Raw genomic sequence first — 18,052 nt, forward strand, 5'->3', positions numbered from 1 at the left:
ACACTCAACAAACTGCTCAGAGAAGCTCGTACTGACAGTCGCTGGAAATGGGCGCACCGGAGCTCGGAAGAAGCTCAAGCTGAGAGAAGCAGACCCGCGCACACAACTGCCTCTCGCTGGTAAGCAGCCGGGCATTATAGGGAATCATACGACCTTAGAAACAGAGACTGTCCTGGTAGCCTTATTCTCCTTACTAACAATCGGACAGTTTATGATCCTGAAATATGGGACCAAATTGAGGTTAAGGTGTGGGACTGCTACGAAAAACGACAAGGTAGCGCCAGGATTGCTCGGCACCTGGCGAGCAGTCTCTGAGGCCTTAAAGAGCCCTGTGGGACCACAGTCAGAAACGTGTGGTTTGCCAGACAATGAGGGAGCTGCGGGCTCCTTTACTGATCCCACTGCTACGCCATCGGCCCCTCTGCTGCTACAGCCATCGAAGGCTTTTGCTGTTACATCTCCTAGTGACCTGGACGTGCCTTTTGACCCAGGCCCTATTGGCCTTGAAAAGGAGATGGATGGTAACGGTTGCCATAGTAACAGTTGCCATGGTAACAGTTACAGTGGTAATGGTTGCCATGGTAACGGTTCCATAGTAACGGGTGCCCTGGTATAACCCATGGTAACGGTTGCCAGGGTAACATTTTATGACTGAAACACCCCCCAAAACCCTCATGCCTAACATTTTATGACAGAAACAGCCCACAAAATATGCACCCCCAACATTTTATGACAGAAACCTCCCCCCCAAAAAAATATCATTTTATGACAGAAACACCCCCCAAAACACCCATACCTAACATTTTATGACAGAAACACCCCCCCAAAAAAAAAAAAAAACTAACCTTTTATGACAGAAACTCCCCCAAAACCCTCTCCCCAATATTTTATGACAGAAACAGCCCCCAAAACTGCCATATCTAACATTTTATGACAGAAACTCCCCCCAAAAGCACCACACATAAACTTTTATGACAGAAAAACCCACAACACCTGCACCCCCAACATTTTATGACAAAAACACCCCCCAAAACCGCCATACCTAAGATTTTATGACAGAAACACCCCCTCAACCTCCCTCCCCCACCATTTTATCACCCCCAGATGACAGAATCACCCCCAACACCCCCACCATTTTATGACAGAAACACCCCCCAACACCCTCAGAACCTACAGGCAGAAGCTGGGGGGAGCCAGACACTTTGTGTCATCCGCCCTTGCCCCCCCTATCCCTCCCCGCCAAAAAAAAATAAATAAAGAAACCACAAACACCATTTTATATCAAAGCTTTCCACAAACTGCTGTTGGTTTCTCGCAGCCATACACATGCATTGCCCCCTCCACTCACAAAGGGTTGGGGTAGCGGCGCTGGGAGAGCAGCCTGGGCTGGCTGGGTCGGGCGGCAGTGAGCTGGGGAAGCACAGGAAGAGACATTCATGGTTTGTCCCCACTGCCCCCCAAAACAGGTGTGACGGCTGGCCACAATCTTGCCTCTGTTATGCCCAAAAGTCAGGGTGCTGCCCCCCCGCCCAGTCAAGCAGCAGCCCAGAAGGAGGCTCTCACCTGGGAGATCTCAGCAGGGTTGAAAAGCGGGATTGTCCCCAGCGGTGGTTGCTTGGAGCCAGGCTGCAGTGGGTGAAGGGAGAGACACCAGTCAACCCCGACTTCAGAGCTGCCCCAAGCAGAGGGGTTGGACACCACTACGCCCACCTCCCCTCACCTGCTCTCCAGCCTTGTGACTATCCACATCCCATGGGCCTTTCATGTCAATGGACGCTGCAGTAGCAACAAAGAGATTTCACTTTTTGGTGATTCTGGGGCATGCAACTCAAAAACACACTTAAAGAAACAAAAGGAGCAGCTTCCCAAAGGGAGGGGGCAGAGATGCACCGTGCCACACTTACCGGGGTTTCTGGAGGGAGGCAATGGGGAGGCTGAAGGACTCATCCCAGCTGCAGGAGCAGCATCAGGTGGGGATGGCGACATCCGTTCCTGAAACACATCCACCCGTTTGGGGCTCTGTGTGTGGAGAAGACCTTTGCCCTGCACGTTCTGGTTTGGGGTGCCAGCCTGCACCCCCTGAAAAGCCACTATGGGGGCTATAAGGCAGCTGGCTGGAGTGAGCAGTCTTTGGGGAGATTGCCCAGAGCTTGGGGCACCTCCCAGAGCAATAATGCTTCATGTATTTACAGTTATTTTCAATAAAGGATTCAATTCTAGGATTGAAGGATGGAGGGGAGGGATGCAGGGAGCAATGCACCACCCATCCTCATAGCTGCACCTGTGTCCCTCCTACCTGTGGTTCTGGTGTGGGGCAGTCTGCAGCAGACGTGGCTTTGGGAGAGGCTTCTGTAGTGGGCTTCGACCGAAACCAGCCAAACCACCTGAATCCAGAGCTCTGGCAAGCACAGGTTTCATGGTCAAAGTGGCAAGCAGGTGAGGCTGCTACAAGCCCAACGGATGGGAGCAGAACGGTGCCTGCAGCTCCCCCTTGTACTGCTGACACCCAAACAGACATTTTGTCCAAGGCACAGCTGGGAGAGGGCAGCCAGGCACAGTACAGCCACGCTTCCCGTCAGCTACAGCTCGCTCACCTTGTCCTCACCCGGCGTCACCTCTGCCGCTGGCTCCTCGGCTGCGCTGTCTGAAGACGGCTGGCTGCCTTCCTCCTGGGAGATGGTCGAGCTCTCCGAGACCGAGCGAGCCCTCGCGCTTAACCCCTGCTGGCATCGGAGACCACCTGGTCTGTAACATGGTGCTTGCAAGTGTGACCAGAGCAGCCTGGGGCCACCACCACACCAGACTTGATGGTTAATGTCCCCTGGGGACCTGTTGTGTCCCTTAGGGCAGGTGGGAAGGTGCTACCAGGTGCCCCAGATTTGGGATGGAGGATGCTGGAGAGGGCTGCCATGACCCCTCAGCTCTCCCTAAGGGGACGGGTGGCACCACGATGTGTGGTATGGAAATGAAGGTGTGGAAGGAGAGGAATCAGTGAGTCCCACGTCCCCATCTCGACACCAAGCACTGCAGTTTGACCGCTCGCCCCAACTCACTGGCTCTGATGGCAGGGATGGCTGCTTCTGCACCCCATGGGTGTCTTGGGGCTCTCCAGCATCTCCTAAGGAGCAGAGGAGAAGACATGGTCAGTGCTGAGCCCAGGAAGCTCCTGCCCCATCTGTTGAAAGTCTTTTAAGTCCCTTGCTGCTTTGGACAATGCCTCGCAGGAAAGACAACCCACATGACCAAGGTGATGGTCCTGGTGGAAACTGCTTGGGTGCATGGTGACCCTATTTTCCCAACGGACACCCCACTTGACTGCCACGACTTGGGGACAGGCATTTCTGCAGAAAAGCCGGGCTGGTGCCTACCTGCTGGTGGCACCTCCTGCGGAGAGGGCTCAGAGGAAAGCCCTCCTGGAGAGGTGGCCAGTCCCGTGCCCAACACTGCAACTTCAGCAGGTGCCAGGGGCTGGATGGACACGTCCTGGTGGGGACTGGGTCCCTGTGGTGGCACAGGGGGGACAGGCTGGTGCCACAGCTCCTGCTGGTAGCCATCACTCGGGGGCAGCTCGTGGTCAGGCTCTCCACCTGCAAAACACATCCGAGAGCTCAGACGAGTGTTTGCAATTCCATCGGGCTGTTGCACTGGGTTTTCTCCTTCTCCATTATACATCAGCAGGAGCTGCGAGGGTGAGGAAGGACCCCAGGGACCACACGTGGGTGAGGAAGGAGGCAGGGCACGGAGCAAGAGGCTCCAAGGAAGGTGGGCTGTGACTGATGGTGGAAAACCTCCTGGGAACCTGCCTGAGGTTGCAAACAAGCCCAGAAGAACACTGTCGAAGTAGAGGCCAGGAGCAAGCAACACGTGCCCAGCAGCTGAAAGCAGTTGAAAGCAATCTGGGGCCCTGAGCCTTTTTTTTCCCCTCTTGCTGCAAACCCAAGTGGGAGTGAAGACCCACAGCTCTCCAGCTGCAGCCTCACACGTGGGGGAGCTTCTTGCTTCAGGCAGATTTGTTCGAGGGTGGGTTTTTGTTTGAAGGGAAGGCTGAGGAGGTGGCGAGGGTTGGTTTTATTTAGCACATGCAGGCGATGCTCTGCCTAATGTTAGACACGTGTCCCAGGGATGCCCCAAGGTGCGTGTCCCTCCTGCACACCGCTTGCTCCAGCTCTGTGTCTCTGGGCAGAAACGTGCTCTTCACGGAGCCTCTTCTCTCCCACCACCCTGAGATGCCACCAGGCAGGAGCCAGACCCCGCCAGGGGAAGGACCACACTTCTTCTTGGATGAGGCTCTACCAAGTCCTTCACTTGGCCTGTGGCATCGCTCCCGGCCTGCTCAGGGCTCTGCACCTGCCTGGAGATGCTTGCAGCAAGGAGAAGGGACCAGTCCACCACCGATACTCGGCTCCACATTCAGCTGGAGAAAGCCCAGGAGGAAGCCACAGGGAGGCTGCTGTGCCCATGCCCATCCCAGCGTGGCACTTGGGAGGACACTTTGTGGTCAGCCCTTGGACTGGGTCGCTGGGCCAAATCCTCTGCACCCAAACAGGCTTCATCCAGGCTTTTTCTTTGCAGGATGGATGAATTCAGCATCAAGCCAGCTTTCCCTGCACACCGGTCCATTGATGAGGAACAACAAGGCAGCGTCCCGTCCCAAGGTTGGTCCTGGACAACCTTCTCGATGAAGCAAAGTGCTGGGCATAAGGAAAGCAAGCAAGCAGTGGCGGCCACGGGCTCGGAGAAGCCATCCCATCATACCTGCGATGTATTTTTTTTTTCAGAGAGGGACGATCATAGCCTCAGCCCTGATAGCAGCAGGAGGCAATCAGGATTGATGATCCTTTTTACTGCCTGGGAGAGCTCCTTGAAGGGGAATTTGGCAGCAGCAGGGAAAGCTGATAGGAAGAAATGGCTCGGAGAAATCTGTCTTGTTTTATCCTGTCTGCTCCAGCCTTCATCCTCTACCCATCAGTGCTGGCGTCTCCACCGCCACTCCTCGGCGCCAGAAAACTGGGTACGAGCAGGCAGCCAGGAGCGAGCATCCTCCTGATGGAGGTGGCCGTGGGGCACCACCAAGGAGCCACCCGGCTGGGCTTCTCCTCGATGGGATGCCCAACAGATGTGTGCCACCGGCACCGTCCCCACCCACAGAGATAATTAGGCCCAGTGACGTAATTAGGCAGGCAACCTTTGGTACCTGGGGTGGACGCAGCAGCCCAGGAGAGCTCCGGCTGGGTCGGTGCCACCTCTGGAGGGAGGTTGTCCTCCGCCTGCAGGGAGCCAGAGGACAAACGTGACAAAGAGGAGGACAGGGGGGCACAGGGCAAAGCCCAAGGACACCGCACAGCCAGTGTGAAGCAAAGCACAAGCTCAGTTAAAGGAGACCCCCATTCCGACACCCCCATGGCTCTGTGCCCCACTGCGAGCAGGCAGAAGGGGAAGCCAGAGGGGCACAAAACCACCAGAAGAGATGAGTCCAGGAGCACCCCAGGGCTGCTCCTCACCTCCCAGTGCTGGCAGTGTGCTCGGAGCTGCAGCAGCCACTCTGGTTCCAGCGCCTGGTCCTGCTCGGGCATCTCCAGCAGCAGCGGGTCACAGAGCTTCAGCCGCTCGGCCAGCTGCAGGGACAGGGACAACAGGGATTTTCCTGATATCTAGGTGAAATCTGCCCCACTGCAAGCTAAGCCTCTTGATTCTTGCTCTGCAAATGCTGCAGGGATGGCCAGGCACCAGCCCCTAAAATCAACCTCCTGCACACTGGAGAACCCTTATCACATCCCCCCATGCCCCCTTCTTCCGCCAGCTTATCTTGCCTGCAGAAAATAACCCTGAGGTCATTTTCCCCTCCACCTCTTATCACCCGAGCTCTTCTCTTCATCACTGGCTGCAATCTGGCACTGTCCCTGAGCACAGCATCCAAAATGGGGCACAGTGCCCCAGCTGAGACCCCTGAGCACGGGGGATTATCACCTCCTTGTCTCACACATGCCATTCTTGCTCTCACAGCCCAGAATAACATGATAACATTGGCTTTTTTTTTCTTTTTCTTTTTTTTTTTTTTTCAGCAGCATCCTGTTATCATTTTACTGCTCAATATTTTTTCCGTGCTCCGCTGTCTCCCCCAGGTCCCTCTCTGCAGCATTGCTGCTGCACGTTTCATTTCTCCAGCACAAGTAGGGTCCATGCTACCCCAGCCAAAGCTGTCTGAATGACCCGAGACTCCTGCTTAGAGCTGGATCCAGTTTCAAGACAGAAGGTCGAGGGGAAACAACAGCCAAAGCACAGCTCTTCGTCCAGTCTGTTCTTACTGTTATCGACCCTCTGTCTGGGGACTTGTTGAGCTCTCTCCCAGCTCCATTTCCCCGCCTGGCACTGATTTATGCTCTTTCGAAGGCTGCCTCCCCAAGGGCCACCCTGCAGACCTCAGCATCCCCCCTCTGCACCAAGTCCACATCGGCTGCTTCTTCCTAATCCCAAAGATGTTAGAAACGGAGCCTAAACCAGCACAAACCCAGCTCCCACCACCACCGGGTGACAGCGAGATGGGACCCGTCCTGGGGACAAGGACCAGCCCTGGAGCCACCCAGCACGGCTGGCTGGACCCCACCATCCCGGCTTTGTGCAAACACACGTGTGCTCATCCTAAATCAATTGCAGGAAAGAGGAAATTATAAGCATGATTACTCCTAAACGGGGGGAATGTTTAATCCAAAAGCTAATGTGCACTTTGATCCAATATTAATGAACCAGCACCTGGTTGTATATCGTCCCCAGCTTCAAAAGAGGGGAAGTCTTAATCAAACACTAATGTGTATCATAATTTGTAACACAGTCTAAAACATCAAAGACAAGAGTGTCTACGAATGCACTGGTTTTTCAGATGAAAGTGTTTTCTCCCAGGAGAAGCATTATCCCCAGCAGAACCGCAGATCTGAGAGGCTGTTAGACAGTAAATAGGTTTCGACAACGGTGTGTGAGGGGGGTGTGATGCACAATGCCGAGTTTTGGGGCTGGATGCCATTCCTGCAGCATCCTGCACCCCCATTCTCCCCATCTCACCCTGCACCCTGCAGAGGACTGCCACGGGAAGATGTGCAACCTGCCCCTGGGGACATGGGACACTGACCTGCATCGTGCCCCAGCGTGGGATGGGGGATTTCCAGTTCAAGCTGCAACACTGTCACCAAAAAGGGGTGATGTGCAAGCACCAGCACCTCATATGTGCTATAGGCATCTCCCAGATCACCACGAGCATGAGACCATGGTTTTGCAGGGAAGAAGCTCTGAGCTGCAAGCAGGGACATGCTCCCGTCCACTGCCAGCCCAGAAGAGTCCCCAACCAGAAAATTCAGCCATGAGATGATGTGCTGGGGAGGAAACATCAAGCACCCTGTGGATTGCGGCTTCTCAAAAGCGAATCTAACAGTCTGGGCTATTTAAAAGTTCAAAACCTCCACAACAGAAAGCACCCTTGGCCTCTAAACAACTCCATCCCTGTTTGGCAGGTGATACCGTCGATGTGTGCGGGCACCCAGGTGAAGTCCCAGACTTGGCAGGAACCCCAGCGATGCCCCCACCCGGGATCTGCGCAGCAGGGACACAAGACTCACCTTCACCAGCTGCCGGGCCAGGACGGGGTGGCTGGCCGGATCCTGTCCCAGGAGCACGGTGGCGATGTGCTCGCAGTAGGTCAGGGCCTGGGCTGGGAGCCCATGGTCAGCCAGACGAGAGGCGTAGAGGAGCTTGTACACCTTGGGAGAGCAGTGGTCATAGGGCAGGAGCGAGGGGATGCTCACACCCGCCAGTCCCCAAAACCCTGCCTTGGAGCAGCCCCTTGGCCACTGCAGCCCCACCATCAACCCCAACAAACAGCAAGGGACCAAGTTGTGCAGAGCAGCCCCTGCCCTCAGCTCCAGCAGGGCCGGGGGATGCTTATGGGATGCCTTAGGGCCAGTCTGAGCAGCATCCATGCTTGCTTGCCCTCACTACCTGGAAGGGGAGCAGGAAGGATTTAGGCTGCCGCAGCTGCTGGCAATACTCAAAGATTTCCATGCGCTGGATGGCCTCCGTGCTGGCAAACTGGGCAAATGCCTGCCTGTGGGGCAGAGGGGAGAGGGGTGCTCAGGGCATAGGAACGAGGTTCTCCATCCCAAACTGTGGGGCCGCAGCTCTGCCACGGTGCCAGCCTGCAGCTGGAAGGGCCCAGAGCACAGCTGGCATTAAGGGCAATAAAATCCCCCCCAAACAGGCTTCGGTTTTGTGGGAGAGATCCCGGGGATGAGGAAGAGAGGGGAGATGAAGCTATGGTGGGACCGGGCTGACTCACCGGTGGCTGCTGCCCAGCAGCGCCATGCGGTCTGCCTTCGCCCCGAAGTAACCGAAAGGAATATCTGCCATCAGGTAGCAGAAGTGAGCTGCCTCCACGGCTCCCCGGCCAGCTGGGGGAAGGCAGACAGATACTCAGCCCTGGCAAGCAAGCAACACCAGCTCGGTGCTGCTTTGAAGGCCTTCAAGCTCGCCTGAAAATCCCAGGCGTCTCCAGAAGAGCAGCTAACAGAGCAGCTCCCAGAAAGGGGTGCACGTAGCATCGGGGCCTCAGCTCACCCAAGCTGTCCCCCATGGTGATGATGGCCCGGTGGTTCAGTTCCATGTCTCCCACCTTGTTGGACAGCAGCACGGCCAGGTGGGGCCTCCAGTCTCCCCACTTGGCATCCCCGCAGCTCTGGAGGGAGAGGAAAGCCCAGGTGAGATGAGGCGGTCACCACCAGGCAGGTGTCCCCGGTGGGTGACAGCACAGGCCAGGACAGGCTCACGGACCTGTGCCACCTGTGGGATCCTTCCCGACATGAGCTGGAAGAAGGTCTGCAGCGGGTCGTTGGTGGCTAGCGTGCTGGTGAACCTGCGAGGAGACAGCAGAGATGGGGATGCTGTGCCAGCACCCCAAAACTCTCACACACCCCCTAGGGCACGTCCCAGAGGCTGCAGCAAAGCAGTGTCCTGGGAGGCTTTGTTTTGCTGCTGAAGGCAAGGCAGAAAGGAGAGCAAGCCCCACCAGGCTGGTAAGCTGTGCTGCCTCCGGAGCAGGCGAGTCTCAAGGACAATGCTGGATAAAACCTTCTTAAAAGGATTCGGGATGCGCGAGAGAAAATTTTTGCTTAACCCTCCCTGAAGGGATCAACCCAATCCAGCCTAAGTATATTAATTCCACCAGAAAATGCTCACACGAGTAGGATGAACAGCTCAGCCTGGGCTGGATGCTGGCAGAGATGGCTCAGCTACCCCTACCCCAGCCTTTGCCCACCTGCAGCTAGAGCAAAGCCAAGCCCTTGGAACAAATCCCCCCAACGTCTCTGGGGAACAGTTTTCCTTCTGCTTCCCGGCCCCCCGTTTGGTTTCTGCTGCCCATCAGGAAGCCTGAAGGACTCAGCCCCACCTGGACAGGTACTCTCCTCTCCCCTTTGGCTCCTCTGAAAGGTCCTCTGTTTCAGTGCCTCAGGGCTGTGGGCACCCAGGGGGATACCTGCTCACAAAGCCCATCGCCAGCAGCTCACCTTGCTTGAACTCCCCCACTTACCCTGCGAGCACCCAGCTGTAGGTCCGCGGGTCCATCTTGCTGGAGAGGAAGAGGGCATGGCCCCACAGCTGGTTTCTCATGGCCCAGAGCAGGGCATCCTGCAGCCAAGGCAGAGGGGTAAGGGGTCCGCGCTCACTTCGGTTCCCTGCCCTCCTCCTCTGCTCATCCACCTCAGGGAAAAACCCAACATAGTCCCTGAGGTTCAACTAATACCCTCCAAAAAGTATTCATGAAGCCCTATTTAGCTTTCTGACTACCACAACGATGACAACTATTGTACAAACACAACTTGAAGAGCCGATCCTGCAACCTCAAGATACTTCCTGACCGCCCTTCAAACCTGCCTGGAGAGGCCAACGGGACCAACAAAAAAGTCCCCCATACATCCCGGAACCTGCTCACGACTTACTTTCTTTCTGCCGTAGTAGAGGAGCTTGGTGAACTTCTCCACTATCTGCGCCTGCGTCTCCACCACGGGAGGGACCTCTCCCGTAATGAGGTCCAGCGTCCCCGGCTGGCGCCACTCGTCCTCCGCCAGGCTGGTTGGGTTCTCCATGGGGTTTTGCTTCTTGTACTTCTCCTGGCGCCTGCGGTCCTGCATCAACAGCTCAGCCACGTCTGAGCCCACCATGGACTGTGGAAGGGAAGGTGGGGAATGGAGGAACAAGGCCTGTGGAGGCTGCCCAACGCCACTTCCAGCTCAGTGCCCGTGCACTCTTCCCAGCAAGACCAGCCTTGGCCACCAGCATGCAGCTGGGGGGGTAAAGAAGCCAGCACCACTCCCAAGACCATCACAGCTCTGAAGATCTCGTTCACCCGCTTCCAACAAGCAGCCACAGGCTAGATGTGGTAGATTTTGTTGGATTAAGGGATTCATCTCCTCGCAACAGAGCTGCCGTTGCATTGGGCTGCTGGTGGTTCACAAGGACAAGAAGCAATGCAGAAGGGTTTTGCTCCAAATACCCAGGCGGTACCACAGTGATTGACAGCAAATTGGGAATGGGATGGTTTTAGCCTTCCCATAAAGCAGCCACTGGATCAAGAGACACATAAAGGTTCTCACTTGTCTCACCACAAAGATCAAAAGGGTCAGCACCTACCCCGTTCTGCCGGCAGAGGAGGACCAGGAGTTTCCAGAGAAGAGCTGAATCTCTGCCTCTTTGTGTTGAAAGATCACAGCTTGTGGCTATCTTCTGCTGGCAAAATGTCATCACATCTACCTTGTGCAGATCTTCCCTACGGCAGCAAACAAAGGCATCAAAAGAAACCCAAGGGAAAGCAATCTAGGACATCATTAAGAATCAAAGCGCCCCCAGGTTCACTGACAGGGATGCCAAAGATTCAAAGAAGCAAGAGACAGAAAAGAGAAGATCCTAAGCAGTCAAAGAAACATACTGCATTGACCCCACTAAGCTCAAAAATGCTTAACAAATTTGGTCATTTTGATGACTTTTTGCAAGTTTCTGTGTTTCAGGGGTGCTGAAGGCATCTCACACCCTCTTCCCTACTAATAGCTTGTTCCCCAATCTACCCAGAAAGATCCCCCACTGCTCCTAGGTGCAATGCTGTCACAGACGTGGATGTCCAGGGCTGTAGGAGCAGGCACACATACAGGCAGTATCTTTTATTTGATTAACTGCCACAGTGCAGGGCAAAAGACACGGCTGTGACCATATAAACCCTTAGGGTCTGACAGAGGCAGAACCTTTAAGCTGTGTGCAAACCAGGCAGTGCTACTCTGTCTTACAAAGAGAAAAATCTGACAGTCGTACGGAAGGGGTGGCTGAGAGACACGGGGAACATCAGCCAGAGGAGAGGGACCTCCAGATCTTCCACCCAGTTGCTGAGCACCTGCAGCTTTTGCTCAGTAAAAGTTTTTTCTCCTTTTGCTTGCTGGTGTGACCAGGAGAATTGCCTGGTGCAACACTCTAAGATTCATTCCCAGGCTCACACCACAAGAAGTTGAGTATTAGGTTGAATATCAATGGCCTCAAAGGGGAAAAACAAACAAACAAACAAACAACAACAACAACAAAAAACTTAGGGAAGAGTAAACCACAGAAGTCCAAAGGATGACCCAAAACTCAGTTTGTTGGGGTATGAACACAAAGTAAGGTCAGACATACAAACCACACCAAACCCCCACCCCGTGGGCATTCAGAAAAGCCACTTGCCATGACACAAACCAACCAACACTACATGGAGGGGACAGGATCCCCATCCGAACCCAGACTCAGCCCTTGCACACATCACCTCCCAAAACCAGGGGGGCTCTGGAGCCTGCCTTGGGCTTGTGCCAGCACAGGACGTGGCTCTGGGATCCACCAAGTCCATACCTGGCCAGGGGCCCTGGGAAGGCCTGCAGCTCCTCCTGCTCTTTCGTGCCGTGAAGGATTACCTAAAAAACAGCAACAAATTCAGCAGCTGGGCTCCAGTAAGGAGGCCAGCTCCCACTGGACTAGCTGAAAGTCAGTGCCTTGGCCCAGGGTTTAGCAGTGCTGGCGAACCCTTTGTGCCAAACTACCTAAGTGCCTTAAGGTAATCCCACACAGCATGGACACTAAACCATCATGTGGGGCCGCGTGGCCAGGATGGTCCTTGAGATGGCACCTGCCTCCTCTGGGAGGCAAGAAAGGAGAGGGAAGTGTTGTGGTGGACTCAGGGAATGGGTATGGCCTCCGTATAGGAGGATCTCAGAAAGGTAGGCAGATCTGTCCCTCAGAGAGGTATGGATCATGTCCACCCCAAGGGAAGGAGATTGCTGTGAGCAGGCCATGGACAACACGAGGGTTGTGGAGCCAAAGGAGCAGGAGATGGGTCCAAAGGCTGAGAGCAATGCCCAGGTACGGGCTGGCACAACGAGGCCCAGGAGGCCACGAGGGCTGGAGATGAGATGGAGCAGGGGGGCGGGAAGGCCACTGAGGAGGCTGCTTGGGTGAGTAATGGGGTGGAAGGGGCAGCTCCAGGGAGGGAACCGCAGGTGGATTTGGGAGCTGGGGCGTACCTCCAGGCTGTGCAGCTCGACCAGGGGCCGCTGCCCCTCGGCAGGGCTGTGGGGACACACCAGCACCAGCTGCCCTCCAGCCCCGAAGCACACCGCCCTGTGCGGCAGCGAGAACTTGGGGGGTACCAGGCTGGACACCAAGGGCCCCCCTGCAATGACACAAGCCAGCATGAGTCCCCCCGCCCTGACCCCACACCACCACCTCCACGGTGAGGTGACCAGCTCCCTTCCTGGCCCCTCAACTCGAGCAACACTCCAGTGGCCCCCCATACAGGGACCGTCGCCTAAAGCAGAAGACAAATGGGTGGCAGCTCCTCGCACCCAGCAGGATCACCTCCAGCAAAGGCCCACGCCACAGGACAGCAAACCTCCCGACAGCAGCCATTTGTTGACGTGTCCTCACCTCCCTGCGCTGGGCTCCAGCTCTCCGAAAACACGGTGTCGCAGTAATCGGCTCCGTCGCGGATGTACTGGCTGAGCTCATAGCCGCTGGAGCTGAGCCCTGACTCGCGGTACTGCAGGAGCAGGCTGGGCTGGAGGGGAGAAGACACGAACCTGGCTGAGAAACTAGGGGCTCCACCGCTCACCTGGGGCGGCTGGACCCACGGGAGCACAGCTGATTGCTGTCCTAGCAGCTCAAGCCCTTCAGCATCCTAGATTCACCAGCCCAGCAGACAGATTTCATAAATCCTAATAACCTCCAGATAAAACGTTTAGCAGCAAGAGTAACATAGCAAAGCAGCCCTTTTCTCCTCATCCTCTCCCAGCTGGAGGAGGAGCACAGGATGGCTCCCGAAATCCCTGGGAGAGCCCCCCGCCTTCCCCCCCCATCCCTGCCCATCCTGGGGTTACCTCTTGGGGCTGGCCGATGGCCTCCCCCCCTGCCCACGACCGCCTGGAGCCCTCCTTGTACGCGTCGTAGCTCTGGGACCTGCAGGCGGGAGCAAAAGGAGACGCTCTTGGTGCTGGAGATTTTGGGACCGGCCACAAACCCGCTGGTTTGTGTGAAGGGACGAGCCACAGCCCGAGCACCCCCTCACCTTTCCTGCCCGGGGGGGCTGGTGGCCAGGTTGGGGTGGTAGCCCCTGTGGTAGTGCTGGTCCCGGTAGGTGCTGCTCTTGCTGTAGGGCTCGCCCTGCCTCACATCTAGAGAGGGAACCAAGATTTCGCGTTGCCCCCCGGAGCAGTGAGCCATCATGGAGTTACAAAAGCAAAGCAAGGAGCCGGGCAATTTGCTGCACGCACTCCATTTGCTTCCAAATTTGCCTGGCAAGTCGGAGGTCTGAGGAAGCCTTGCACATGTTTGCCAACAGCACCCTTCCTTCTTTCCTGCCTCCCCTTTTCCTCCGCCCAGAAATGCAGCAGAAATGAGGTCCCAGCCGCCCTGACCACATCAGCATCCCCACACTCAGCCTGCACCCAGGCACGATGCAGATTTTGAGCCATGCAGGTCAAAATTAAATGCTCCCTTGGGACGCATTAAACATGCCCAGCTCCCAAATGTAAATTTAGGGCAGCACAGCCCAGGGGGGACAGCACTGTTGCCCTGTGAGCATGGGCAGGAGAAAGCCCCAGGAGAACATCCCATCCCAGAGAAAATATCACCTCCTTCTGCAAGCCAGAGGTCTGTCCCCAGACCCAGAGGAGGAGGGGGTACCTCTGTCACCCTGCCAGGCCGCAGGCTGCCACTGGTGGCTTTGGTAAGCGTGGTTGTCCCCGTAGGTGGCCGCTGGGTACTGCCAGTGGGGGTCTTCATGTCCTTGCCTGGAACAACACAAGGTGTGGAGCTGGGAAAGGACACCACGCCAGCCCCCGGCCCCATCCAGGGATGGGACCTTTAGGGTAGACCTTTTGGAGACAAAAAGCAGCTTCTCTGCCAAGAAGGTTTCACCGAACCTTCCAGAAAAATCGTTAATGAGGTGGAGGGACAAGGAGGGGCTCAGCGCAAGCCGTGCTAATAACCACACGCCTCCTACCTGGAGTAGGGCCTGAAGGGGTGGCCGCTCTCGTAGCTCTCTGCCCGGGATGCCGGGCGGCGCGTGTCCCTGCCGGGGGGGTGGCCCTGCTCCCAGGAGCCAGGACGAGGTGGGGGACCTGTGTGGAGGACAGGCCACCGAGGAGGTGGCCCATGGTGGCCCTCTGCCCACACAGACCACTTCTCGCCCCGGGCTGCGCGGCCCTGCCAAGGCAGGGGTGGCCTCAGGGGGGCCCAGGGCTCCATCCAGAAGATCCAAGGGGCTTTGGAGGCCTGAGAGCAACGAGATGGATGACAAAGGGCTTCAACAAGGGCTTCTCACCCACCCCCAAGCCTCCTCTGAAGCCTGTGGCCACCTTCTGCCCACCCTCCTGCAAGCCTGCCATCCTGTTTCCAAAATACCCATAGCAGAGGTAAGATAAAGCATTGATTTCCCCTTTTGGCTCCCCATGAAGCTTCCCATAAAACATCAGGATGAACACGGCCATCGCTGCGAGCAGCCTGCAGCCGGGCAGCATCCTCCTGGCCAGCCTCCGAAGCGCCCCAGGGCACTGCTGCCCCACACAGGGGGAAAACTCGCTCCCCTCTGCAACAAGAGGGTAAAACCCCGTGCTGTACATGTCATACTACGAGCAGTGCCCCTCACGCTCAAAATTTAAGGCATTTTGGGGTCATTTCACGTCCGAACAGAGGTGAAACAAGGGTTCCACCTAACTAACCTCCCCTTGCCCCGGTGCAAGCGGGTAGGTGCCCATCACTCGGGTTCCCCCCCATTTTCGGACCCCCCAGAGCCGCACACACCTGCTGGGAGGCCGCCGGGGCCCTTCTTCCGCTCCCCAGGCGCCGCTGCCAAAGTCCACTGCCACCGCAGGGGACAAAGGGCAGCGGCTCCTCCGCCCGGGGACCAGCCAGGTCGGTACTGCTGCTGCTGGTGCCGGGCCCCCGGGGATCCCCTCCCACCTGAGAGGAAGCACACGAGCCCCTGAGTCCCCCCAAAAAAGCATATTTTTTCCTGCATTCTTTTTTATTATTATTTTTAAGCCATGGTTCACGCATCCTCCCTTGCCCATCTTCTTGTTGCTCCCACTGCTGTACTCCCTAAGAAATTAGAAATAAAACCTGCAGATTAAGCTCAGCTGATCCGGACCCAACCACAGATGCTCAAGCAAACAACATCCGTCCCACGGGATGCTGACTGAGACAAAATTTGGGCACAACGGACTCAGGCAGCACCCCAGCAATGCCTCTAAGTCCTTACTCTGCAAGGGACCAGGGATTCCTTCCTACAGAGCCTCCTGCAACCCCTCAGAAGCCCTAATCACTGAAAAATGGAGGGAATGAAGGCAGACTGCATCACAGAGACACACAGCAAGAGCTAAACGTAAAACTGCCTTCTGCCCAGCAGCACAGTGACATGCCATCTTCTCCCAAAATGACAGGGTGGCCCTAGAAAAAGACCAGGGCCTCTCACTCCCAAATGTGTCCTGATCCCACCTGCACCACCAGGAGAAACCCCGTTTTAAGGATGCTGGAAGATTACAGTGTTTCAGCTTCAGAGCTTGAAATTTCCACCCCACTGGGACAATAGAACTTTTCCCTGGTGATCCCAAGAAATAAGCGCTCAGTCTCCACAGAATTAAGGGCTTCAAATAAAAACCAACATCTGCATCACTCAGCCGTGCCACCAGCCTGGAGGAAACAAACCAGGGAAGCGTCATCCCCACACCCACAAGCTGCTTGGGCAGGGCAGAACGAAGGCTCCCCTTTCAGTTCCACAGCTGCTCTTCATCATTTCGGGTGGCTGGGAGCAAAGCAAAATGCCTGATATGGAAAGGGCAGCCCTCCTGGGACAGCAAGAAAGGAGCCCAAGAGAACACAAGGATGCCGCTTTAATATATTTAATATATATTTTAGCATGCACACACATAGGTTTCTCCCCCTCCTCTCTCCACTGGCTAATAATTCCAGGTTTCTGGCCAAGAGGTGACTACTGGCTGCTTCCAGCCCATTTTCTAGCAACCACGAGGATTTATATATGGGACTCGTGAGGGGCAAGCAGCGACACTTGGAGCACTTGTGGTTTCTTAGGCTGCTGCTGCCTGCAAGACCTCGGGGTCTGGGCTGCAGGGAAGATGCTCGACCTGCACGAAAGCAGCAGTGGCTGGTGCTGCCGGGGTTTGGGATGTGGGAAATGCTGCCCGGCTGTGCGCTGGGGAAGGAGGTGGAAGAACCACTGCCAGCAACATGAAGCTGTGAGCAACAGCAGCTTAAAATGGACAGCTGGGGAACGCCAATTTCTCAGGAAAAGCAAGCAGAAAAGTGTGTTAGAAGAGGAGAGCCAGGGGAAGGTGCTGGGAAATGAGAAGTGAAAGGAAGAGATACAGACAAAAGGAGCAGGTAGGCTGGAAAGAGGGAGAAAAAGAGGGGAAAAAAAAAAAAAAAAAAAAAAAAAAAAAAGTAGCCCTTGAACTGCATCTCTCCTAGCCAATATATTTCTATTTGAGAAAGATCCAGAGATGTCCTGGGAACCCCAGAGCTGTGCCACAGGACTGCCACCAAGCACACAAGTCCACTGCAAGGCAGGCAGCAGGCACTATAGATGGCATTTGTTACATGAAGTTGAAGGGGCACAGCTATCTCTTTAAAAAATCATATTTTTCACTTTAAAAGGTTTCCCTGCTGTTGTCACAGTAACAAGATTAGGTGGAAAACATTTTTCTCCATGCCCTGGGGTGTGCATCACATCGCCTGCAGCCAGCCCGGGCTGGGGCACCGAGCCCAGCTGGGGAAAAATCAGCAAAGCCTGAGCAGAAGTCCTTGCAACCAAAGGAGAAACCGAGGTGGCCACAGCACCTGAAGCTATTTTTAGCTGGTTTATGTTGTTTCTAATCATCTCCAAGATGAGATCATTATCGTAAATGGCATGAGTAGGAAGTGTTGCCCACCTCTGAGCTGCAGCCCCCCGGAGGTGACGCAGGCTGTCTGCCGGTGGGGCTGTGGGAGCATCACGCCCCGGCACAGCGGGTTTGCGAGGGCTGGTGGCATGCGGAGGGAACACCAAAAACCTCATCCCGTCTGTGGGGCAGGAATGTGAGCAGCAAACAGACTGCAGAAACAGGGAGACTGATCTGCAGGTTCTTCAAAGTAAAGACACCAGCACTCGGGACACCCACCAGCATCTCACATCACATGAAGACTGAGACCACCAAACCCCCCCAGGAGCTTGCCGAGTATTGGCAGAGCCCTCAGCCTCAATCAGCCTCAGTGGCAGCTCATTAATTAGCCTGAGCACTCCTGCCAGGTGGGAGCCCAGCTCTGTCTGGGTCTCGTGGGGGCATTTTGGCCTTCCCAGGGTGGGGAAGGTGGCGGCTTGTGAAGCAGCAGAGATGAGAGCCGCTGTGTTAGCTCCATCGTGTGGATCTGATCCACAGCACAGCACTTCTCAAAACCCTTCTGTCTGTCTGCTTCAGCCCTCACTGGTGGTTTTACACCTTTCCTCTCC

General features: G+C 55.8%; 1 protein-coding gene across 1 annotated transcript; it reads right to left on the reverse strand.

The window, feature by feature from the left end:
- Nucleotides 1–1,328: 1,328 nt before the first annotated feature.
- On the reverse strand, nucleotides 1,329–15,362 carry LOC311212063 (protein transport protein Sec16B-like). The gene is made up of 26 exons (XM_084291169.1): nucleotides 15,352–15,362; nucleotides 14,552–14,823; nucleotides 14,233–14,339; nucleotides 13,616–13,721; nucleotides 13,428–13,506; nucleotides 12,979–13,108; nucleotides 12,576–12,724; nucleotides 11,908–11,969; nucleotides 10,672–10,807; nucleotides 9,981–10,205; nucleotides 9,572–9,669; nucleotides 8,815–8,896; nucleotides 8,602–8,719; nucleotides 8,324–8,435; nucleotides 7,987–8,092; nucleotides 7,608–7,748; nucleotides 5,502–5,615; nucleotides 5,195–5,267; nucleotides 3,369–3,587; nucleotides 3,054–3,118; nucleotides 2,595–2,720; nucleotides 2,297–2,398; nucleotides 1,905–1,992; nucleotides 1,721–1,776; nucleotides 1,564–1,626; nucleotides 1,329–1,410 (listed from the first exon to the last, which is right to left on the reverse strand). The coding sequence occupies exons 2-26, from the start codon at nucleotides 14,794–14,796 to the stop codon at nucleotides 1,345–1,347; spliced, it is 2,868 nt and encodes a 955-aa protein (XP_084147295.1). The 5' UTR covers nucleotides 14,797–14,823; nucleotides 15,352–15,362; the 3' UTR covers nucleotides 1,329–1,344.
- Between the last annotated feature and the right edge of the window lie 2,690 nt (nucleotides 15,363–18,052).

Source organism: Netta rufina, assembly GCF_964035555.1.
Source record: "Netta rufina genome assembly, chromosome: 8".
NCBI classification, from domain to species: Eukaryota; Metazoa; Chordata; class Aves; order Anseriformes; family Anatidae; genus Netta; species Netta rufina.

Bases quoted from the DNA above. Each gene is read 5' to 3' on its own strand.
- LOC311212063 (XM_084291169.1), bottom strand. From the start codon at position 14,796: ATGGAGCCCTGGGCCCCCCTGAGGCCACCCCTGCCTTGGCAGGGCCGC. The intron at 8,436-8,601 runs GTGAGCTGAGGC...GCCTTCCCCCAG, and splicing joins CACCATGGGGGACAGCTTGG to CTGGCCGGGGAGCCGTGGAG. The intron at 3,119-3,368 runs GTAGGCACCAGC...TCTGCTCCTTAG, and splicing joins GCAGGAGGTGCCACCAGCAG to GAGATGCTGGAGAGCCCCAA.